The sequence below is a fragment of the Ranitomeya variabilis genome, chromosome 1 (assembly GCF_051348905.1).
Source record: "Ranitomeya variabilis isolate aRanVar5 chromosome 1, aRanVar5.hap1, whole genome shotgun sequence".
Classification (NCBI taxonomy): domain Eukaryota; kingdom Metazoa; phylum Chordata; class Amphibia; order Anura; family Dendrobatidae; genus Ranitomeya; species Ranitomeya variabilis.
In genome coordinates this window covers 375311734-375337694 of record NC_135232.1, presented here as the reverse complement: position 1 = coordinate 375337694, position 25961 = coordinate 375311734, and the positions used below count along the sequence as shown (strand labels likewise).

General features: G+C 40.5%; 1 protein-coding gene across 2 annotated transcripts in view; it reads left to right on the top strand.

The window, feature by feature from the left end:
- VPS13A (vacuolar protein sorting 13 homolog A) overlaps positions 1 to 25961 on the top strand; it is a 277896-nt gene that overhangs the window by 106721 nt on the left and 145214 nt on the right. For both annotated transcript variants that reach the window (XM_077249012.1, XM_077249013.1), the window contains exons 19-29: positions 1898 to 2012; positions 3264 to 3400; positions 6330 to 6462; positions 6565 to 6682; positions 20346 to 20484; positions 20910 to 20994; positions 22220 to 22401; positions 22519 to 22675; positions 22764 to 22843; positions 23266 to 23325; positions 23860 to 24034. In XM_077249012.1, the coding sequence (XP_077105127.1) occupies positions 1898 to 2012; positions 3264 to 3400; positions 6330 to 6462; positions 6565 to 6682; positions 20346 to 20484; positions 20910 to 20994; positions 22220 to 22401; positions 22519 to 22675; positions 22764 to 22843; positions 23266 to 23325; positions 23860 to 24034 (1381 nt within the window). The remainder of the gene's footprint in view (positions 1 to 1897; positions 2013 to 3263; positions 3401 to 6329; positions 6463 to 6564; positions 6683 to 20345; positions 20485 to 20909; positions 20995 to 22219; positions 22402 to 22518; positions 22676 to 22763; positions 22844 to 23265; positions 23326 to 23859; positions 24035 to 25961) is intronic.

Here is a 25961-nt window from a genome sequence, read left to right as displayed (position 1 = left end):
AAGAACCTAGAATATGAGATATAATTTCAGTTTCACACTTTTTTGTTAAGTCTATAATTCCACATGTGTTAATTCATAGTTTTGATGCCTTCAGTGTGAATGTACAATTTTCATAGTCATGAAAATACAGAAAAATCTTTAAATGAGGTGTGTCCAAACTTTTGGTCTGTACTGTATATACATCAGCCTCAGGGTCTCCTTATATGATGCACTGTTTATACAGCAATCTCAATATCTACCATGTGATATTTATACAGCAGTCTCAGTGTATGTGTTGTATATACAGCAGTATTTGTCTCCTACATGATATATATACAACAGTCTTGGTGTCTCCTACATTGTGTGTATACAACAGTCTTGGTGTCTTCTATAAGATGAATATACAGCAGTCTTGGTGTCTCCTATATGGTCCTCCCACTGCTGGAGTTCTATAAACATCACATGAGCAGTGATGAATTTTCCACCTTGAAGACACGTACAGTAATATGCATCTGTGTTTGAATATGCATCTGTGTTCAGGTCTTCACAAAACTTATCATTGCCATGAGGCAGTTTACACTCCAGAACCACCAACGTAAACCTGGGAAAGTAGTTTCAAGTAGCAACATCATCAATACCACCTAACAACACACGTCTCACAGATCCAGCAATCACATTAGGAGTGAGTTAATGAAATGTTTGACCAAATATCGAAGGATCATTTTTAATTTGATAATTTTGTGCAACCTACAAATGATTGTATAAATATTCAAATAACCCTTGTCAGAAGAAGGGTTCTTCACCCCTGATGTCATGACTCTGTTGTCAGATATCCTGGGGCTCCTTCCCTCTCCCTAGCGCTAGGGTTGCCCTAGCTATCCCTTCTCCCTGGATTACTTTTAATGGTGAAGACGTCGGGGCCATGTACCTTTCTGAGCTCCTGAATCTGCCCTTAATTTGTTTTTTTTTTCCCCACCCAGGGTAGTGGGGAATAGTAGTGTATGAAAATATACAAGTCAGACTAACAAGGGAATACGTACAATACCAATCACACTAATATGCACTCACAAACCGCAGAGTGCTACACCGGAGAGTGAAGGAATGAAAAAAACAAATAGAGAATGAGGAAATACACACAACAGAATAACAAAGCAGCAGTCTTTGGATAAAAACTCCAAACGCCGCCTCAAACAACCAACTACTCCAGCTCCAGGCAGTATGAAACTAACGCTGGCATCCCTGGTAGCTAGAGACGAGTATATATAGGAGAGGGGAGTGGCCAACATTGAACAGCTGAGACCATCAATGCTGGAAAGCACTAGAAGCTGTCAACTGAACAGTTAAACCCATGCACTGCTAGCACAAACCTGAACCGTTTGATATGATGGTGCTGTGCTTCTAATCTGTGCAGGAGTATGTGGAATCAGACACCACGGTCTTCTGCCTCCTCTCACAGTAAACCTATGACACCTGGTTTAGAAGATACACAAATAAGTTGTGACATCCATGTTACCAGGAAATTCTTATCCTTTATATTAAATGAATCAGGTTTATTCTAAAAGATAGAAAAAAGAATATTCACAGCCATAGGTCATGATGTGATTACACCTAAAGCTGTGTGATTCTGAAGCTGTGTGAATAGTCACTTGGTTCACAGCATAACTAGCAATTCTCTAAACTACTGTAATCTTCTTATTCACTTTGCAAATAATCTGATATTAGGATGAAAAAAATATAAATTCATGACTTGAAGAACCTGTCATCAGAGAAAGACTACGCTTATATCCTGTATCTTTTATGTAGACATTGGGGGGAATTTATTCCACCCTTCTAGCTGTAAAAAGTTGGAAACTTTGTGAAAACAAAGATTTTAATTTTTTTTATTTATGACTTTTTTGTACTGTGTTTTTTATGTTAGAAAACTATCAACAGTTTAGTGGATTTTTTCCGACCACCTAAAGAGGTCCACCTTGAGCAGCTTACTTCGGCCACTTTGAATAAGCTGGAAGAGTTTCGAGATAAAACCTCAACAGGTAATCCAGGCTCTTTATCCTTGTTTTACACATTGATTGGTAATTATAGATGTTGTGTTTTTTATAGATGATTCTTTTTTTCTTTGACCACTCTTTTGTGTTGTTAGTACTGTCTCTTTCAACAAGTTTAACCATATTAATCATCTATTTCAAGTTAAGTGTTTCAAAAATGCGATCGTATAATTGACAGTTTATTGAACTTTCTGATAAAAAAAAGACAGTTTCTTTGGTTACTGAGCAACCAATTCATTCTAAGGCTATTTGCACACGATATCTTTAAGAAGCAAGTGCAGCAGGCAAGGTTTTTGTAGGCTAAGCCACTCCAGTGGCTTCACTAGTGGTTTGGCCGTCTTGTTTGCAGTGGCTCTGACAACAGGTTTTTTTCTGATATTTAAGCAATAACTACCCCAAAAACTAGAAGTTTCTGCTTAGAAAAGTCTGCAAAGAGACTTCGTGTGTGAATAGAATTTGAGTGAAAGTTCTAAAAGCTGCAACCAAGTCTTATCTTGTTCTTGTCTCCTGCTCTGCACCTGTTGGACCCTTTTATTTTGCTACTGTAGCTTTATGAGCATGTGTTATGTTTGTGGCATAAGTAGTAGTTTTAGTTTAGTGGTTTTAAGGTAAATATAACTTCCTACCTAAAATATATGAATTATTTGGCTAATGGCGGGGTACTTTGCTGAAAGCCGGTTAATTTATGTGCTGACTCGTGACACTGCGTTCCCTTTCACAGTTACATCTGCAGGGTCAAGCTTTCAACCTGTATTGGGAGCAATTGAGCGCTGTTTCCGACTGCAGTAGTAGTTGTAGGCAGTGTGAGACTGGGTTGGCAAAGACCCACCAATACATTGATTCTTGGGGCATAATGCTCAGTTACATGCAAAAATAACCTGACACTAGTATGCAAATAATTTACTTTTGCTTCTATGTAATATTAACTTAGCTAGATTGTTCAATGAATAACAAGATTATACCTCTGCAAATTGTGAATCAAGTGTAATAGCATTACTCATTGGCACTCCCTTCGCAGGGGCCTACCGGTGGATTCTCCTGTTCTCCTGTGGGCCAGTCCGAGCCTGGCATTAGGAGACGTAGAGCTGCCATATTCTAAGTGTGGTTGGAAGCATGCAGAGAGAGCATGCATATCTATGTGTATCTTGGTCTTATGGGCTTTTACCATTAGTAATATTATTGCAAAGTCATTTTTACGCTCAGTTTTTTTCTTATATCTATATCTGTCTTAATTTGTAGGTCTACTATATGTTATAGAGACTCAAAAGTTTCTCGATTTAAAAATACACCTAATGGCTTCATACATCATTGTTCCCCAAAATGGCTTTTATGATTTAGCCTCAAACCTGCTTATTTTAGACCTTGGTAGTCTGAAGGTAAGTCTTTACAGCTTGATGTGCCTCTATTTTAGTGCTTTTTGAACTCTGTGTGTGATGAAGCATGAATTGACCTTCAAGAAATGCTATTCACTAAACAACCTGCGGCAGATTTAATAAAACTGTCTAATTTTTAGACATTGTGAACTTTCATAGTCCTAAAATGTGCCAGATTTATCACAGCTCCTCTTGCTGGATGATACATGTGGTGCTGCTTTAGACTGTCAGGTCTAAGTTTGAGCCTCCTATTAGTTGACCTACTTTGTGCCATAAATATTTGCCAATTCAAGCCACGTCCCTTCACTGCTAAGCCCAACTATTTTTTTTAACAAGGAAGAAAAAGTGTCTAAATCACATAAATGGTGCAAGGCACATAAGATAGTTTTATGTTGTGAATTGTGCCAAAATTCTGGTGCATCTAGCTTAATAAATCTCCTTTTTCATGTGCAATGATAGCTAGACTAATAGTAAAATATGGAACTTTGGTTCTTATTCAGGGTTATTAATGAATCAGAAAAGTCGAATGTGACATTTTGTAGAGAACATAGTAACATAGTTATTAAGGTTGAAGGAAGACTTTAAGTCCATCTAGTTTAACCCATAGCCTAACCTAACATGCCCTAACATGTTGATCCAGAGGAAGGCAAAAAAAAACCATGTGGCAAAGAATAAGCTCCACATTGGGGAAAAAAATTCCTTCCCGACTCCACATACGGCAATCAGACTAGTTCCCTGGATCAACACCCTATTAAGGAATCTAGTATATATAACCTGTAACATTATAGTTTTCAAGAAAGGCATCCAGTCCCTTCATAAATTTAAGTAATGAATCAATCATTACAACATTATACGGCAGAGAGTTCCATAGTCTCACTGCTCTTACAGTAAAGAATCCGCGTCTGTTATTATGCTTAAACCTTCTTTCCTCCAGACGTAGAGGATGCCCCCTTGTCCCTGTCTCAGGTCTATGATTAAAAAGGTCATTAGAAAGGTCTCTGCACTGTCCCCGCATATATTTATACATTAACATAAGATCACCCCTTAGCCTTTGTTTTTCCAAACTAAGCCCCAAGTGTAATAACCTATCTTGGTATTGTAGACCCCCCAGTCCTCTAATAACCTTGGAATGCGAGAAGTTTTCGAAGGCAGCATTCGAAGAATGCTTGACAGTGCTAACTTTTGCCATTCCTTGGCTAACCAAGTGCTGTAAAGAAACTAGTAGAGAGACTAGTTGAAGTGAAAATGCATGCCTGCAGAGAAGACTGTGAAGAAATTCCCATTTGTACTACAAGCAGAGATTTCACATAGTGACCCCTAAAAACAACAAATATTAACATTTATTCAATGGAGTGACAAAACGGGAAAAACAAATTAGGATAGCACAGGGATTTTTGCAAGGTGTTTACGGTAACTAAATTTTTTGAGCAAAATACAGATCCACTTGAAAGGGGTTGTTCGACTAACAAAATAAATTTTAATTAATTGAATAATAATCCATAATATTGCAATAATATAATATCCTGTACAATATCCTGTGCTGAGATAATCTTATAAATGCGCTCCTGGGGAGGAAGCATTAATCATGTATGATAATTGAGCATACAGCTGTTTTTTGGTGAGGAAACACATTTCCCTGCCTGTCTGTTTTATCACAGCAGTGAGTGTTTCTGTAGCATCACCAGTCCTGTGATCTGATCATACATCAAGTCAGTGACATATCAGCTCAGTGGCCACTGATGCGCCTACTTCACTGACTTGATTTATAATGAGATCAGAGGACTCCTGTTGCAAAACAGGCAGGGATATGTGATAACTGAGAAAGTAGCAGCTGCAAGTCCCCTGATGTTTTGTCTGTATACTCACTTATCATGAGTGAATTATGCTTCCCCCTCCTGCTAGAAGGTGTGGTATGTGCCAACCAAAATCTGGAGCTACTCTGCTTGGCGGATACAGCAAACAACAGTATTTAGTATGGGCACATTTTTGATAAGATTATCTTACTGGAACATTTTTTTAACACATACTGTCACGGGGAAACCGGGTGAGAGCTAATAACCCGGGCCCCTGCAATTTCCCTCAGACTAGGGATACCCTGTCTGACCCTCTACCTGAAGTTTACACTGAAGGTGTGCATGTTCAGGCCTCCACCCTCACCCTGACTCCTGATTCAGCCCTAGACTGAATACCACCGCCCACCACCCAGTGAATGCAATAGACCAATACCCACAGTTATAACAAACAAGGATAAAGGAAAATATACACCACGCCGCATTCAATCAGGAATACACTATATAAAGGTGCAGGGCAAAATAAATACAAATATAGGAAGGAGTAAATAAGACAAAGGAAAATACACCACCAGCAACGATTCTCCAACAACCAGCTCTCCACTCCGGACCGAGATAACTACGGATAAGACAGAAGCTATAATCGGCGACGCCCAAAGATCAGGAGAACCATTTAAAGGAAATGGGCATGGCCCAGCTTCCAATCCGAGGATCAGATAAATTAACCCCGGAGCAGCCAGACGAAAACTAGCCGACGCCAATGAGCAAACAGTGGTCAAACGCGGAATTACCGCTGTCTGTCAGACGACCTGGTCTGGACAGTGTCCGACATGACACATACATACAATTGTAGAACTTATCATTCCAAGATCTATTGATCAAAATGTACTTTGTTCATGAGATAACAATTTTAAGCACTTCTGATGTTCTTCTAAGTGCTTTTATAACGAATAAAGATTATTGGAATGTAAACATTTTTTTTTTCATATGTGCCAATTTTTTGCTGTTGTATATTTGATCCCCTGTTGATACAGATTAGATATGTTATTTGTAATCTTAAAAAAAGTGGTGTTTTTACTTCATATCTTTGCAAATGTTGAAGATGTAACGAAAAGTGCTTTAAGTATACTTTTATCTTTAAGATGACCAGTAAGAGCCGCTCCAACCTTCCTCAGCTGAAAGTAGGGCAAGACAGCATTGAAGACATTATGTCAAGAGCTTATGAGAGTTTTGATATACAGCTTAGCAGCATGCAGCTGCTGTACAGCAGACATCGTGAGTCATATGATTTTGGTGCTTTTATTTTACCCATTGTTAGTTATATTAACGAGCCACTTTATTTACTTAATTATATTTTATATTCAATGCTTCTTCTAGATGAGAAATGGAAAGAGGCTCGCACACAAAAGCATTCTGCTCAGCATATCCTTGAGCCAATGGATCTCAGAGTGGACTTCAGCCGTGCCATGGTGGTTACAGAGGCCAGGATGCCCAAGTAAGCATACTAATTCTAAAACACATCTACCGTATTTTTATTTATTACAACCTGTCCACTAGCTTAAATGCCTATGGAACACTCAATATAAGCTATCGTAAATATTAACTTTGCTTCATCTTTACCTATTTCTCTTATAGTATTTTGGTATAGCTTTGATGTAGTACAACAGACTCAAATGTAGTTGTTACTTGATAGATCTATTGTGGCTCACTTCACCTGATGCTATCAAATGCTAATTTTATGATTATTCTGAGGGCAGCACGGTGGCTCATTGGTTAGTAGTGAGGACGACATCTGCAAACTCCAAAGAACTATTGATAGGGAATTTAGATTGTGAGCCACAATGGGGACAGTGATGATAATGTCTGTAAAGCGCGATGTTATATGATGAACAAGAAATAAAAAAAAATATTGAACCCACATCATTTCCTCCTCCACATGACGGCTGATTTAATCAGCCATCATGTGCCTCTAACAGCCGTGGATGGAGTGACGCTCCACCCCCAGCTTTTAACCCCTTAACGACCGCTGATATGCCTTTTAACAGCGGCAGTTAAGGGGCCTTATTTATCAGCGCTGCTTTTTAACAGCTCTGAGAAATAAGTGTATAGCGCCCCCCAGCGCTGGAAAATCTCAGGTCTCGGCAAACGGGGGTAGCTGAGACCCTGGAGAACATGATTCGGGTCAGTTTTTACCATCCCCAGTCACGTGAACGCCGTTATTCACCGAATAACAGCGATTAAAAAAAGGTCCTTTTTTTCTATTAATTTCTCTCTCCTCTGATATGATCTAGCATATCAGAGGAGAGATAAATGTGGTCCCCCGAACCTACCCGGTACCTCCGCTGTTAGGGTTGGTGTTTGGGTTGGAGTTAGCTGTGGTTAGGGATGTGTTGGGGTTACGGTTGGGGTTAGGGTTGGGGTTAGGTTTGTGGTTAAGGTTGTGGTTAGAGTTGGGATTAGGGCTAGGGGTGTGTTGGGGTTAAGGCTTTGTTAGGGTTGGAGTTAGAATTGGGGGGTTTCTACTGTTTAGGCACATCAGGGGGTCTACAAACTCAACATGTACAGAACAACGCCGTGAGCACTACTAAAGGAGAGGCTAAGGTAGGTCCCCAAACCGTTCAATAGTAAGAATGAAACCTTGCACTCAACTTAATAACGTGATCATTTATTGTAGTACGCTTAACAAACGTTTCGGTCACTATTGAAGGTCAAACATGCCCGAAACGTTTGTTAACCCCTTCACCCCCAAGGGTGGTTTGCACGTTAATGACCGGGCCAATTTTTACAATTCTGACCACTGTCCCTTTATGAGGTTATAACTCTGGAACGCTTCAACGGATCTTGGCGATTCTGACACTGTTTTCTCGTGACATATTGTACTTCATGATAGTGGTAAAATTTCTTTGATATTACCTGCGTTTATTTGCAAAAAAAATGGAAATTTGGCGAAAATTTTGAAAATTTTGCAATTTTCCAACTTTGAATTTTTATGCCCTTAAATGACAGAGATATGTCACACAAAATAATTAATAAGTAACATTTCCCACATGTCTACTTTACATAAGCACAATTTTGGAACCAAAATTTTTTTTTGTTAGGGAGTTATAAGGGTTAAAAGTTGACCAGCAATTTCTCATTTTTACAACACCATTTTTTTTTAGGGACCACATCTCATTTGAAGTCATTTTGAGGGGTCTATATGATAGAAAATACCCAAGTGTGACACCATTCTAAAAACTGCACCCCTCAAGGTGATCAAAACCATATTCAAGAAGTTTATTAACCCTTCTGGTGCTTCACAGGAATTTTTGGAATGTTTAAATAAAAATGAACATTTAACTTTTTTTCACAAAAAATTTACTTCAGCTCCAATTTGTTTTATTTTACCAAGGGTAACAGGAGAAAATGGACCCCAAAAGTTGTTGTACAATTTGTCCTGAGTACGCCGATACCCCATATGTGGGGGTAAACCACTGTTTGTGCGCATGACCGAGCTCGGAAGCGAAGGAGCGCCATTTGACTTTTCAATGCAAAATTGACTGGAATTGAGATGGGACGCCATGTTGCGTTTGGGGAGCCCCTGATGTGCCTAAACATTGAAACCCCCCACAAGTGACACCATTTTGGAAAGTAGACCCCCTAAGGAACTTATCTAGAGGTGTGGTGAGCACTTTGGCCCACCAAGTGCTTCACAGAAGTTTATAATGCAGAACCGTAAAAATAAAAAATCACATTTTTTCACAAAAATGATCTTTTCGCCCCCAATTTTTTATTTTCCCAAGGGTAAGAGAAGAAATTGGACCCCAAAAGTTGTTGTACAATTCGTCCTGAGTACGCTGATACCCAATATGTGGAGATAAACCACTGTTTGGGCGCATGGGAGACCTCGGAAGGGAAGGAGCGCCGTTTGACTTTTCAATGCAAACTTGACAGGAATTGAGATGGGACGCCATGTTGCGTTTGGAGAGCCACTGATGTGCCTAAACATTGAAACCCCCACAAGTGACACCATGTTGGAAAGTAGACCCCCTAAGGAACTTATCTAGATGTGTGGTGAGCGCTTTGACCCACCAAGGGCTTCACAGAAGTTTATAATGCAGAGCCGTAAAAATAAAACTAAAATTTTTTCCCACAAAAATTATTTTTCAGCCCCCAGTTTTATATTTTCCCGAGGGTAACAGGAGAAATTGGACCCCAAAAGTTGTTGTCCAATTTGTCCTGAGTGCGCTGATGCCCCATATGTGGGGGGAACCACCGTTTGGATGCATGGGAGGGCTCGGAAGGGAAGGAGCGCCATTTGGAATGCAGACTTAGATGGAATGGTCTGCAGGCGTCACATTGCGTTTGCAGAGCCCCTAATGTACCTAAACAGTAGAAGCCCCGCACAAGTGACCCCATTTTGGAAACTAGACCCCCCAAGGAACTTATCTAGATTTGTTGTAAGAACTTTGAACCCCCAAGTGTTTCACAACAGTTTATAACGCAGAGCCGTGAAAATAAAAAATATTTTTTTTTCCCACAAAAATTATTTTTTAGCCCCCAGTTTTGTATTTTCCCAGGGGTAACAGGAGAAATTGGACCCCAAAGGTTGTTGTCCTATTTGTCCCGAGTACGCTGCTACCCCATATGTTGGGGTAAACCCCTGTTTGGGCACACGGGAAAGCTCGGAAGGGAAGGAGCACTGTTTTACTTTTTCAACGCAGAATTGGCTGGAATTGAGATCGGACGCCATGTCGCGTTTGGAGAGCCCCTGATGTGCCGAAACAGTGGAAACCCCCCAATTATAACTGAAACCCTAATCCAAACACACCCCTTACCCTAATCCCAACAGTAACCCTAACCACACCTCTAACCCTGACACACCCCTAACCCTAATCCCAACCCTATTCCCAACCGTAAATGTAATCTAAACCCTAACCGTAACTTTAGCCCCAACCCTAACCATAACTTTAGCCCCAACCCTAACTGTAGCCTTAACCCTAGCTCCAACCCTAGCCCTAATGGGAAAATGGAAATAAATACATTTTTTTTTTTCCCTAACTAAGGGGGTGATGAAGGGGGGTTTGATTTACTTTTATAGTGAGTTTTTTAGCGGATTTTTATGATTGGCAGCCGTCACACACTGAAAGACGCTTTTCATTGCAAAAAATATTTTTTGCGTTACCACATTTTGAGAGCTATAAATTTTCTATATTTTGGTCCACAGAGTCATGTGAGGTCTTGTTTTTTGCGGGACGAGTTGACGTTTTTATTGGTAACATTTTCGGACATGTGACAGTTTTTGATCGCTTTTTATTCCGATTTTTGTGAGGCAGAATGACCAAAAACCAGCTATTCATGAATTTCTTTTGGGGGAGGCGTTTATACCGTTCCGCGTTTGGTAAAATTGATAAAGCAGTTTTATTCTTCGGGTCAGTACGATTACAGTGATACCTCATTTATATTATTTTTTTATGTTTTGGCGCTTTTATATGATAAAAACTATTTTATGGAAAAAATAATTATTTTTGCATCGCTTTATTCTCAGGACTACAACTTTTTTATTTTTTTGCTTATCATGCTGTATGGCGGCTCGTTATTTGCGGGACAAGATGACGCTTTCAGCGGTACCATGGTTATTTATATCTGTCTTTTTGATCGCGTGTTATTCCACTTTTTGTTCGGCGGTATGATAATAAAGCGTTGTTTTTTGCCTCGTTTTTTTTTTTTTTTCTTACGGTGTTTACTGAAGGGGTTAACTAGTGGGCCAGTTTTATAGGTCGGGTCGTTACGGACGCGGCGATACTAAATACGTGTACTTTTATTGTTTTTTTTATTTTATTTAGATAAAGAAATGTATTTATGGGAATAATATATATATTTTTTTTTCATTATTTTGGAATATTTTTTTTTTTTTTTTTTTTTTTTTACATATTTGGAAAATTTTTTTTTTACCTTTTTACTTTGCCCCAGGGGGGGACAATACAGATCGGTGATCTGCCAGTTTGCATAGCACTCTGACAGATCACCGATCTGAGAGAAGTGCAGGCTGCTTCACAGTGCCTGCTCTGAGCAGGCTTCTGTGAAGCCACCTCCCTCCCTGCAGGACCCGGATCCGCGGCCATCTTGGATCCGGGTCTGGAGCAGGCAGGGAGGGAGGTAAGACCCTCGCAGCAACGCGATCACATCGCGTTTCTGCGGGGGGCTCAGGGAAGCCCGCAGGGAGCCCCCTCCCTGCGCGATGCTTCCCTGCACCGCCGGCACATCGCGATCATGTTTGATCGCGGTGTGCCGGGGGTTAATGTGCCGGGAGCGGTCCGTGACCGCTCCTGGCACATAGTGCCGGATGTCAGCTGCGATAGGCAGCTGACACCCGGCCGCGATCGGCCGCTTTCCTCCCGTGAGCGCCGCCGATCGCGCTGGACGTACTATCCCGTCCGTGGTCATGGGGGCCCACCCCACCTCGACGGGATAGTACGTCCGATGTCAGGAAGGGGTTAAGCGTACTACAATAAATGATAACGTCATTAAGTTGAGTGCAAGGTTTCAATCTTACTGCAAACTTGACATGACGCCCGCCATCGGTTCCAGACAATTTTGTATTTTGTATTCAAACAGTGCTCCCTCCCTTCTGAGCCCTGCCATGTGCCCAAACAGTGGCTTTTCCCCACATACGGAGTATCGGCGTACTGAGGAGAAATTGCACAACAAATTTTGTGGTCCATTTTCTCCTGATTCCCTTGTGAGAATAAAAAAAGAGTTTGGGACTGAAGTAAATTTTTTGTGAAAAAAGTTAAATGTTAATTTTTTCCTTCCACATTCCTTTAGCTCTCGTGACACACCTGAAGGGTTAATAAACTTATTGAATGTGGTTTTGTGCACCTTAAGGGGTGCAGTTTTTAGCAGGGCTGTGGAGTCGGAGTCATGGAAATGTACCGACTCCGACTCCAGCTTTAAAAAAAAATGTATTAATATTTCATAATTGAACTTTCATATGAATTTTATAAATGTTACTCAAATATATATGTTCTATCAAACTATGAACAACAGTGATAAGCAGTTCTACTTCTTGTGTGTCACTGTTCTCCACTGCCCTTATCTAATCTTATACTTGGTTAACCTCATGCTGCCCCAACCCCCCTACTTAGGCTGGTTTCACACTTGCGTTTAAAAACGCAGCGTTTTTACCACAAACGCATTTGGTGCAAAAACGCATGTAAACGCGTTTAAACGCTGCGTTTTTTATAAGCATTGATTTTTGCATGTGGTAAAAAAAAACGCGGCGTTTTGACGCGTTTACAAGCGTTTTTTCCTGCGTTTGCGTTTTTGAAACGCATGATGAGAAGTGTGTGACAGCTGCCAATCATCAAAATCAACTAGAAAATCCACTATAAACAGAAATAGCTAGGGTTAGGGTTAGGATCCCTAGTAACCCTAGGGATCCTAACCCTAACCCTAGGGATCCTAACCCTAACCCTAGGGATCCAAACCCTAACCCTAGGGATCCTAACCCTAACCCTTACCCTAGGCATCCTAACCCTAACCCTAGGGATCCTAACCCTAACCCTAAGGGTTAGGATCCTAACCCTAAGGGTTAGGGTTAGGATCCCTAGGGTTAGAGTTAGGATCCCTAGGGTTACTAGGGATCCTAACCTTAGGGTTAGGGTTAGGATCCCTAGTAACCCTAGGGTTAGGGTTTTCTTGTTTTTTCTTGTGTTTTCTTGTGTTTTTCTATAGAAACGCATGCGTTTAAAAACGCATGCAAACGCATGTGCTTAAAAACGCATGCGTTTACATAGACAGCAATACATTTTTTTGCCGCGAATAAACGCATGCGTTTTTTTGCGGCAAAAAAAACGCTGCTAGAAATTACTACAGGTTGCATTTCTGCAACAAAACGCACGCATAAAAAAAATGCATGGGTTGCCAAAAACGCGTCAAAACGCATGCAAAAAAAGCATGCGTTTTTAATGTTAAGTATAGAAAAAAACGCATGCGTTTTTTAGCGCTAAAACGCAGCGGCAAAAAACGCAAGTGTGAAACCAGCCTTACAATGTATGAAACTGAAAGTGAAAATGTGTTGCAAATTCTTAGTAGTAAAGCTCCTCCTCTAGACTAGATGTTTACTAGGTGTGCGTCTTCCAAGCATCTCACAGCTGCTACTCAGAAGAGGAAGACTGTAAGAAGTGTTATCCTTTCAACAAACTTTGCATCAGTTAACTGTGAGTACATGAGGAATAACAGTATTACTGACCACTATATCAGTTGTACGCCCTGGTAATAATTTTGTACAATTGTTTTTAGGAAAAACAATTGTCATTTGGATTGTGAATGCAGAATTAAAAACCTGAGCATGTCAAAGAAGCGTCACATTAAATCAGCTGTATTTGAACATTTCACCATCACTCAAGATAGAAAACATTATGTCTGTCAGTGTATGCCAAATGATCCAGACGAAAACAAATGCTGTGAAGCCAAGGTCAGTGCATATTCAGGCAAAGATAAAAATGCTCCTACCAGAGCTTCTAATCTAAAGAGACATTTACAGCGCTTTCATCCAGAAGTACTGAAAGCAGTGGATGAGAAAGACTGCATCCAAACCAATGAACCAGTGCCCAGCTCTTCCAGCCAAACAAAGGAGCAGAGAACTTTGCAGTCATCAGTTGCAAGATATTTTGTCAGTGACAAAGTTACTGTGACAATGACAGTAGATACATTTAAAAAACAGATCATAGAGCTTGTTGTAAAGGATAGTGTGCCTATTTCATTATTTTCACAACCAGCTTTTATGTGTCTGAATGGGGAAATGGCCCGCAAGCTTGGTGTTTCTCTGGAGAGAGTATTAGCAAATTAGTAATCGAAGAAGCTTTTAAACAAAAGGAAGAACTTAAAAAAACTCTCAAGGGACGCTGTCTGTTTCTTAAAATGGATGCCTGCACACGTCACAGAGTGAACTATTTTGCCATCAATGTCCGATTTGTTTGTGACAAAAATGAATTAATTACCAAGTCATTGGCAGTAAAAGACACCAAAGCTCATCACACCAGTGAGTTTCTCCAGGTCTTGGTGGAAAAGGTTCTGCAAGACTATGAACTTAAAAAAGAGCAAGTTCTTTCTGGCGTAACTGACAATGCTTCAAATATGATAAGTACTATTAAGCTAATGAATGAGAGTAATGATGGTGACCAGCAGCTAGAAGAACATTCTGGGTCCACAGACACAGAAATGTTTGAAATAGAGGAACACAGTATTGTAACTGAGGAGCAAACTGAAGTTGCTTCAGATGAACAGCAACATGATAGTTTAGATGATCTTATTGAAACTGTGTCAATACGTTCTTTCATTCATCACATGCGCTGTGTTGTGCATACGCTACAGCTGGCTATAAGAGACAGTCTGCAAGAAGGACATGCTGCTGCACTGATTGGCAAGGTGAGAAAATTGGCTACTGTTGCCAGAACCCCTAAAGTTGACTCAATTTTGAAGAGACGTGCTGGAAAAGGGGCAATTATTGATCAGGCCACACGATGGGGTAGTGCTTACTTAATGATTCAGCGCTTGGTTGAACTGAAACCCTTTCTTGTAGACATGGCTAACCGTCAACTGACGCTAAATGAAAGTCAGTGGAATCAGGTGACTGAGCTGGAAAAATTGCTAGAGCACCCATTTACAGTGACTAAAAAATTACAAGCAGAGGACTTAACTCCAGGTATTTTCTTAAAGGAGTGGAAGAACCTGATGTTTCGCCTGTCCCAAAGAGGAGGGTTAATTGCAAGTCGTATTGCTACTTCAATGAAACGGAGAGAGGAGCTACTATTACAAAATAACATTCTTTTGGCAGCTGTTTATGTAGACCCAATGCATCGGATTTTTATAGATGATCAACAGCTAACTAAAGGAAAAGAAGCTCTGTTTGAAATAGCAGTAAGGATGAAAGGGTTGCAGAACAGTCAGGAGGAACAAGAAGAATTTGGTCGTCCTGCCACATCTTCACCCTCATCAACTGATGAAGAATTTAATTTCGAAAAATATTTGGATCACAAGGACCGTGCAAAGCGTTCCTGCATAGAAGAAGAGTCATCCCCATCAAAGAACACAGCCAGTACATTTCAGCAGAATTTTTCATGTGCACTAAAAGAAATTGAGAAATTTGACCGTTCATCAAAAATAACAGTGCAACAAGCGATTCCTCTGTATCCTGACATTGTCAGAGATGTTGCCCGAGTGGTTACTGCTTTGCCACCAACCCAAGTTAGTGTAGAGAGGTTGTTCTCTGCTCTCAAAATAATTACCGTATATACTCGAGTATAAGCTGACCCGAGTATAAGCCGACCCCCCTAATTTTGCAACAAAAAACTGGGAAAACTTATTGACTCGAGTATAAGCCTAGGGTGGAAAATGCAGCAGCTACCGGTATAGATAGATACCAATAAAAGTAAAATTAATTGAGACATCAGCAGGTTAAGTGTTTTTGAATATCCATATTGAATCAGGAGCCCCATATAATGCTCCATGCAGTTCTTTATGGCCCCATAGATGCCCCATATAATGCTCCATGCAGTTATGGCCCCATAGATGCCCCATATAATGCTCCATGCAGTTATGGCCCCATAGATGCCCCATATAATGCTCCATGTAGTTATGGCCCCATAGATGCCCCATATAATGCTCCATGCAGTTATGGCCCCATAGATGCCCCATATAATGCTCCATACAGTTATGGCCCCATATAATGCCCCATATAATGCTCCTTGCAGTTATGACCCCATATAATGCTCCATACAGTTATGGCCCCATATAAGGCCCCATATAATGCTCCATGCCGTTATGGCCCCATATAATGCTCCATACAGTTATTGCCCCATAGATGCCCCATATAATGCCCCATGCAGTTATGGCCCCATAGATGCTCCATATAATGCTCCATGCAGTTCATTATGGCCCCATAGATGCCCCATATAATGCTCCATGCAGTTATGGCCCCATAGATGCCCCATATAATGCTCCATGCAGTTCTTTATGGCCCCATAGACGCTCCATACAGCATTGTGCCACATGTAATGCTGCTGCTGCAATAAAAAAAAAATCACATACTCACCTCTTGTCGCTGCCTGCTGCTCCTCAGCGTCCCGTCTCTCCGCACTGACTGTTCAGGCAGAGGGGCGGCGTGCACACTAATACATCATCCGCCCTCTGACCTGCACAGTCACTGCAAGAAGACGGAGCGGCGCCCGGTGAATGGAACGCGGACAGGTGAATATGAAATACTCACCTGGTCCCGGCGCTCCTGACGCTGTCCCTGCCTGTCCCATGGTACCGCAGCTTCTTCCTGTAATGAGCGGTCACCGGTACCGCTCATTACAGTAATGAATATGCGGCTCCGCCCCTATGTCCATATTCAATACTTTAATGAGTGGTACCACGTGACCGCTGAATAGAGGAAGAGCTGCAGCGAGGGAGACCATGGGACAGGCTGGGACAGCGTTAGGAGCGCCGGGACCAGGTGAGTATGCGACACTGCTCTCTCCCCCTCACCCGCCGACCCCACTGCCGACCATGACATGAGTATAAGCCGAGAGGGGCACTTTCAGCCCAAAAATTTGGGCTGAAAATCTCGGCTTATACTCGAGTATATACGGTAGATCAGATTTGAGGGCATCCATGAAAGAGGATCTGACAGAGGCAATACTTTTTCTGAGGACAAATTTATAGATTTCTTCTTATTAAATGCATAACAGTATTTATTGCATATTTACTTACAAGAGTTTATAAAAGTTTATAAAAGTTATTTGCTATATTCTAATTGTATTCTAATAAATATAGTTTTTGCTCTAAGTGGTCTGATTACTTATATGATGGTGAGAAACTGAATAAACACGATGTTAATATTTTACAACAGTAAATTTATTGTTACGAATTGGCCATTTATGAAGGAGCCGGAGTCGGAGTCGGAACCTGATAAAATCCAGGAGTCAGAGTCGCAACTGTGGCTTACCGACTCCACAGCCCTGGTTTTTAGAATGGTGTCTAGAAGGGTATTTTCTGTCATATTGACCCCCGAAGTCACTTCAAATGTGAGGTTGGCCCTAAAAAAAATTTTTTTGTAAATTTTGTTGGAACAATGAGAAGTCGCTGGTCAACTTTTAACCCTTATAACATCCTAACAAAAAAAATATTATGATTACAAAATTGTGCTCATGTAAAGTTGACATGTGGGAAAAGTTATTTATTAACCATTTTGGGTGACACGACTCTCTGATTTAAGGGCACAAAAATTAAGTTTGAAAATTGCAAGATTTTCAAAATTTTTGACAAATTTTCATTTTTTCTATTAATAAATGCAAGTCATATCGAAGAAATTTTACCACTAACATGAAGTACAATATGTCCCGAAAAAACAATCTCAGAATCAGTGGGATCCATTGAAGCAATCAAGAAATATAACCTCATAAAGTGACAGTGGTCAGAATTGTAAAAATTGTCCAGGTTATTAAGGTCAAAATTGGCTCAGTCACTAAGGGTTTAACCTGTAAGTCCCGCTGTTACTGTCTGACGGCGGCATTTATTTATACAATAACAGGGGCACATGTCATTCCATACTCCCATCGGCACGCCCATGATGTGATTATGGGGCACGTATGGGTCTGCTGAAGTCCCCCGTGACTGTTATTACAATTTTCCTCTGAATGCAGGCTCATTGTCACGGGTGTGTCAGAGGCTGCAGACAGTCGTACTGCATCTAGCTGCAGAAGGTCTCTGCGTTTGGCCTTGTAGACACCTTCTTAACTCTTCTGACTCTTTGACCCAGTGGCAGCCCTTCTTCTCCAGCTCTAATTGACAAACCACTGGACCTAGGTGTTTATAGACTCCTTGCCTGCTACTGGGAATTGCCGGTGATGTTTCCATTTTCCCATGTTGAAGCTTAGAGCTATAGCAGTCGGCTAATTTCCTGTTTGGTGTTTTAGGAGGGGGTCTGTGTTACATCTCTAAGTCTACTCAAGATAAGTGTTCCCCTTATTCGTCTATCCCAGCTGTCTTTAGTGGTAGTGAGGATCGACTAGTGTCAGTGTAAGTAGGTTCCTGCTGGTGATAGGTGCAGAACCTATATAGGGACATTTAGGACAGAAAGGGTGACTTTAGATCTGCCTAGGGGTCTCCACTTCCCCCCCTTCTCAAGTGATGTAGTGATGGGCTCCCTTCCCCTCATCCCTTCGTGTTGCACTCAGTCTTTCCTGTACTGTGCGTGACACCCATGGCCAGAGTTCATCTGAGATCCTACGAACGCAGCTTTAAGTCCCCTAAGGGGAGTATTAAAAATAGTAAAGAGTTAAATAAAAAAAATAAAAAATTAAAATAAAATAAAAAAAACACAAGTTCAAATCACTCCCTTTTTGCCTCATGAAAATAAAACAATGCAAAAAAATTCACATATTTGGTATCGCTGCATTCAGAAAAGTCCGATCTATCAAAAGATAAATATAATTAATCTGATTGTTAAAAGCGTAATGAAAAAATAATTATGCAAATTCTCTCTTCAGAGAGGAAGAGGACTAGAACTTTAGTGCCACCTATAGGAAGTAGCAATCCTAGAAGTCAATATCGATTCTCTAACAATTCTTGCCACATGACGTAGCATAAAAGTCAAAACCTCAATTTGCAAACATTGTGTCGGGGTGCTACCCCTCGTTAGTGAATAATGTGAGATCTGGTTGGCTGGGTGAGAGGCACCTGGCCGAGATCTAAGAGGTAACTTTTCTTTTTGTGGAGAGTGACATGTCAAGACTGACATGCCAAGATGAGAAGACTTTTAAGCCGCAGTGCTCCTCTGGTAATTATGCAAATTGTCTCTTCAGGGAGGAAGAGAACTAGAACTCTATTGCCACCTATAGGAAGTAGCAATCCTAACAGTCATTATCAACTTTCTAATGAGCCACACGCAAACAGTGTCTGCAAATTGAGATTTTGATTTTGGCTTTTATCCTAAATCATGAGACAAGGCTCGATAGAGGGTCGATATTGTCTTTTAGAATTACTGCTTCCTATACTTCGTTCCTCACCGCTGAAAAGTCTCCTCAACTTGGCATGTCAGGCTTGACATGTCACTCTCCACAACGAGAAAGTTTACTCCTTGGATCCCTCCCCCAAAAAATATTTAAACGTCAGAATTAGGTTTGTTTGGTGGACACAACATTGCAATAAAATGCAAGAGACAATCAAAGCATTGTATTTCCCCCAAAAGGCATCTGTAAAAATGTCAAGGCAAGGCGCAAAAAATAAGCCCTCTCTCAGCCGCATGGCCAAAAAAATGAAAACACTATGGATCTCTTAAAATGGTGACAAAAGCATTAAAAAAAAATCACACACTGTTAAAGTATTTTTCACGACTTCAAATAAAAAAAAAATATGTATACATGTAAAATATACTATACATGTTTAGTATCTGCATACCCGAACTGCCTTGGAAAATCATATTGCCGGGTCAATTTTAAAATATTAAAAAAAAAAAAAAAGTGTTATGGAATTGCACTTTTTTTGCAATTTCATTGCACTTGAAATTTTTCCTGTTTTCCAGTACACCATATAATAAAATGAATGATGTTATTCAAAAGCACTACTCATTCCGCAAAAATCAAACCCTCACACGGCTATTATAACTGAAAAAGGAAAAAATTATGGCTCTTGGACAAAGGGGGGAAAAAACGAAAATGCAAAAACAGGAAAATGGCCCGAGTAGTGGTTAAGATCCAGTTTCATGTAGTGAAGCGATGCAGACATGTGGCCAACGGATACACAATTTTGCTGGTCATGCCACAATTTAATCTGTCAAATCGTGTAGTCCGTTGTAATCTGCATTATTTGAGACTGCAGAGCCCCAGCACCGGCACAAATTATTTTAACATCTAAACGGGTACGGCAATTTAATACTATAAGGCTCAATCTTCTGAATCTAAAACCTCTTCATCCACTCTGACTCATAGGGCAAGTACACACATTTTTTTCATTATAGATGAAGGAGAATGGACTAAATACAAATCTTTAATTATCACTAGTAAAATTGATATTAACACAATAATTCTGAAGCTTTTGTGTAATTAAGAAGGAAACACTGTGAACTACTTGTATAAAATATTTAGCACATATTGAAGATAATACATTTGTATTTTTGTGGTTTTTTTTAGATTTAAATTGTTTGGAGAGCTGCCTGTACTTTCTGTAAAGATTTCCGACCAGAAGTTGAGAGGTGTATTGGAACTGATTGATAGTATTCCTAAACCAGAGTCTTCTCCTGCACCATCTTCTTCTCCAAAGAAAGTTCCTGTTAGTATTTTTGTATTCATGTTGTCATTTATACTTATTCCATATGAAAAGCTAGTGTTTGGCTCCTGCATGAAAAATTATTGAAAAATGCAGCTAAGAACCCAAAGGGACAAAAAACATTCTAGGCAAATTTGTATTTTATGATGTTTTTAGGCAGTAGTGGGTGGAGGCATAAGTTATCTGCGGCTTTTCTATGTTGAATCTGCAAACTACATTCCTTAAATGTTTTTTTTTCTTTTACATTATAAAAATTTGCATGCATTTTTTTCTGAATCAAGGTATAAAAAAACCCATTCATCTGCATTGGATATGGATTGTTAGAAGCGTTGATGCTGATTTATTGTAAAATGGCTATTTAAGATTAAGTCTTTAAAGTCTTGAAGTATTCATTTCACTATATACTTTACATCTTCCCAACTTTACAGAGCCAAAAGTCCCCTCGAATGACAACACCTCAGCTTGTTGCAAAGCATCCTGATTTAGTTGCACTTCAATCAATCATTGAATCTGGTAAGTACCTAAATGTCTATTTTTTCATTATGTAGTTGAAAGGCATGGTATTAGTCTTTATAAAGCCCCATGAAAGAGCACCATTGTGTGTGATAAGTGTCATAAAATGCTTTTATATCGGTTGTCCGCTACCCTAACTCAGTTACTGGTTTTGCCATAAGTGCTTAAGAAAAAATGCTCCTAAAGATCCCGATTTAACTTTTCTGTCAAGTTTCATGTTGTTTTCTGCCTTTTTGCTGAATTCCTGTCCTTTGCATCAGCTTTGTTGTCATAGCGATCACATTCTCTTCAAAATAGTCTGCTCCCTTCTGACTACATTTCCCATCATTCCGACTACATTTCCCATCATTCCTTGTGCTAGGCTGCAAGCCAGCAGTGAGCACAGACCTGTAACTCTGCTTAAACCCCTCCCACTCCACCCCCAGTGGCACACATCATCTCGGCACAATTTCCTGTACTGGAAACTGCTACAGGGAATAGAAGTAATGCACAAAGTACCAGAAAATCAGCCCTGGCATTAAAGATTATACCCTACTCCCTCTCAATGACGGATGGATGGATGGGGAGAGAAATATGAATGAATGTATGCACAATAGAGGTAATACAGCAGGGTGTATATACATTGTAAAGGGTACAAAGTGCTGTGTGTACATGTATATGCACCCTGCTATAATACATACAGATATAACGGAGAGCTATGTCTGCAGCAGCATGCACAGCAGCAGTGTATGGTCTGTTGAATGGAGACCCATCCACATGGAACGACCTGCCCACCCACACGGCAAGCCACACCCACCCACCAATTTCCAGAGCCCAGAACTGAAAGAGATTTTGACGTGACCTCACAGAAAGCAGGAGATTCTCAGCTAGAGATGATGCGATCAGAAGAGCAGCTCAGGTTACAGCAAAGTATTTAGTGAAGTGCTTATGTATTGCAGTTGGCTGACATGAAAAGCACATGTAAAGTAGTGTGCCAACCCCTTTAATTAAATTTAGTTTAACTTCAGAATTGTACATTTTTTTCTTATATGTGTGCACATTAGTATGTTACCGGACTGAATTTTGCTCAAATGTTGGAATTTACCAGTGAGCAATATATACCTCAGTGATCAGATTTTGTGCAGTTACATTTCTCCAACCAAAGTGATTTTAGTAACATAACAAAAGATTTCTGATCTTAAGTAAATGTATTTTTTCTAATTTTCCCGATAATGAACACTTTCAGATTTGGAATCCGAAGGCGATGAATTCTATGACGCACCCACCAGTCCTGTCGAAGACCTGCCGTTCTTTGAAAGCACTAATGGCTCATTGAGCAGGAGTAGCAGCACCAGAAGGAAGAGACTGGCAAAGCAAGAGACCCTGAAAAACATGACCGAGTTTCAGATGAGATTTGAAATACCAGTTGTAAGTCTTTAAATTAACTAAAAATAATCTAAATTCATGTTTTAGAATGTATTGTGATTATTGTTAGATGATGTAACATTACTGTAGGGTATAAATCTTTGTAAATGTGCCTAACAGGTAGCACTGCAGCTGTGTAGCCTGTCTGAAGATGCCGAAACAACTGTCTTGCAAATGGAGATTTTGGGGCTTGGCACAGAGCTGAATGTACGAACATTTGATATGTCAGCCAACGCATTTCTAAGAGAGATTGCATTAAAGTGCCCCCAGTATACAGGTGAAGTCTTACTGATTATTGACTTCCCAAATTTCTCCATTTCCTAATTTTATATTGATATTCATTCTGATTTTTTTCCCCATTTAAGACGATGAAGATAAACCTGTTTATCTTATCACAACGCTGGATAATACTACTGATGATCTTTTAATCATGGAATATATCAAGGTATTGGGTGGGATCGAGGAACAATACTCTAACATCTTACTATTAGTGATGAGCAAGTATACTCGTTACTCGAAATTTCCTGAGCATTCTTGGGTCGTCTCCCGAGTATTTGTATGTGCTCGGAGATTTAGTTTTTGTCGCTGTAGCTGCATGATTTGCAGCTGCTAGACAGCTTGAATACATGTGGGGATGCCCTAACAAGCAGGCAACCCCCACATGTATTCAGGCTGGCTAGCAGCTGCAAATTATGCAGCTACGGCGACAAAAACTAAATCTCCGAGCACATCCAAATACTCCCCGAGCGTGCTTGGGAAATCTGCAGTAACAAGCATACTCTCTCATCACTACTAACTATATCTTTTACATTTTTCCAGTTTTACATTTGGTTAGTTTTACTGATGTTTATCATTTTGTATGCTTAGGCAGATGTAAATGGTCCAGAATTCAAGACTATCTACAAAAATATTGAACAATCAATAAAGGTATGTTTGACAATATATATTTTTATATGTTAAGGAATAAGTGGCCAATAGAACGTACATAAAACATGTTATATATTTACTTTGAAATTTGGGCAGAGAGCAGGTAGGAGGAGATTTTTTGATGTGTAAAATGAAATGAAAATGTGTACAGGTTTCCATTAGTAATGAGCAAGTGTGCTTGTTACTCGAGATTTCCAATGCTCGGGTGTTCTCCGAGTATCTTGGGCATGCTCGTAGATTATGTTTATGTCCCCGCAGCTGCATGACTTGCGGCTATAAGACAACCTGAACACATGCAAGGATTGCCTGCCTGTTAGGGAATCCCCACATGCATTCAGGCAGCTGCGGAAACACAAACATAATCTTCGAGCATGCCCAAGATTCTTGGAGAACATCTGCGCATGCTCGGAAAACCCGCGTAACGAGCACGCTCACTCATCACTAGTTTCCATATTACTGACCCTGTATTAGGGTCTGCATATATAATATTTATGGCAAATGTTAGCGGACTGTTTTTTGTTCTTTTTTTAATAGGTGAATTTCTCATCTTTGGATGTCTATCTCCACACTGAGGCTCTTCTGAACACTATGAGCTTTGTGACCAGTCTCATACCTCAGTCTGAAAACAAGGAACCTGAGCAGCAGATCTCAGAAGTAGATGAGGATGAGGAAGAAGAGGAAAAAAGGGAGGGTCCAAGAAAGAAACTAAGTAAGACTTATGACCTGAATATGCAAATCTGTAACCCAAAATGAAGTTCTGCAGAACTGATATATTTTTGTTGTTTTGAGAAAAAGTATGAACATGTACATTTAAAGGGAATTGTCACAAGAAAAAACGCTATTAACCTGCAGATATGTTTTTAATATGCAGGCTACTAGCCACTCTTGAGTATACAGAGTGCCCCTCCACCCACTGTATCACATCAAGTAGGGTGAGAGGAGAGAAAAGCTGCCTACTAAAAATACATAAGTGCCAGACTAGGGGTTTTATTTATCTCCAGTACCTTGAGTGCATTTACATGTTTGTATATATGTGTAAAGTGCCTATATAAGTGTATAGTGTATATAAGAACTGTATGTAAATATGTATGCATTGAGTGTATATACTGTATATGTATGCAGGCTTGGAATGGCCCACAGGAGAACAAGAGAATCCTCTGGTGGATCCCTGTGCTGGAGTGGGGCACCACCCACATATATGAGCAGTACTCTGCGCAATATACACAAATCACTATGCACAGACATAGGCAGCATCTTATTCATTTAACAATCTACCCATTTCATTGTTATATAAATGTGTGATTGAGGATAATGTTACATTTGCATATAGCTGAAAAGTGAGGCCCTGGAGTTAGTTACTGGTGGGCCCTTGGCACCCCAATCCAGCACTGTTTGTGACTCTTGTACTCGGCGGCTCTGTGTCCCTGTCTTCAGTTTTCTATTAGGTAGTTTGTTGTGTAGGATATATACCCATATATGCTTGAGTATAAGACGACCCGAGTATAAGCCAAGGCACCTAATTTTACCACAAAAAACTGGGAAAACTTATTGACTCGAATATAAGCCTAGGGTGGGAAATGCAGCAGCTACTGGTAAATTTCAAAAATAAAAATATAGATACCAATAAAATTACATTAATTGAGAACATGGGCCCCATAAGATGCTCCATACAGAAATACTCCCCATATAATGCTCCATAAATTTGATGATGGGCCCCATAAGATGCTCCAAACAGAAATACTCCCATATAATGCTCCATAAAGTTAATGATGGGTCCCATAAGATGCTCCATAAAAAATATGCCCCATATAATGCTCCATAAAGTTGACGATGGCCCCATAAGATGCTCCATACAAAAATATGCCCCATATAATGCTCCATAAAGTTGATGATGGCCCCATAAGATGATCCATACAAAAATATGCCCCATATAATGCTGCATAAAAATGAGCCAGATAAGATGCTCCATACAAAATATGCCCCGTATAATGCTCCATAAAGTTGATGATGGGCCCCATAAGATGCTCATATAATGCTCAATAATGCAGTTTATGCTGATCATATACCCCTTATTGGTGCTGCTGCAATAAAAAAAAAAAAATTACATACTCACCTCTCATCGCTGGCCGATGCTCCTCAGCGTCGCCGACTCTCTACAGTTGACTGTTGAGGCTGAGGGTGCACACTAATCACGTCATTGCGCCCTCTGACCTGAACGTCACAGTCAGAGGACGCGGAAGACACAGCGCAGTGGTGAAATGTGGACAGGTGAATATCGCAAGTGCCGTGGGCCTGAGCAAGCGGCGGCACAGGCACCTGGCCCCCATAGCGCGCCTGTGTCCCTGCCTGCTCAGGACCTCGGCACTTGTCCCGGTGCCACGCCGACTGCCGGCCCTGTTAGCAGCCACCGGAGTACTTACCGAGGCTGCAGGGGAGCGCGCAAACGATCCGGAGACACCAGGCACCTCCGCACTGCATCGGAGAACAGATAAGTGGGACGGTGACTCGTGTATAAGCCGGGGGGGGGGTTCTTTTTCAGCAAAAAAAAAAAAAGGTGCTGAAAAACTCGGCTTATACATGAGTATATACGGTACTGTATTTTTCAGACGTGGGGTGTCTTATAGTCCGAATGCTTA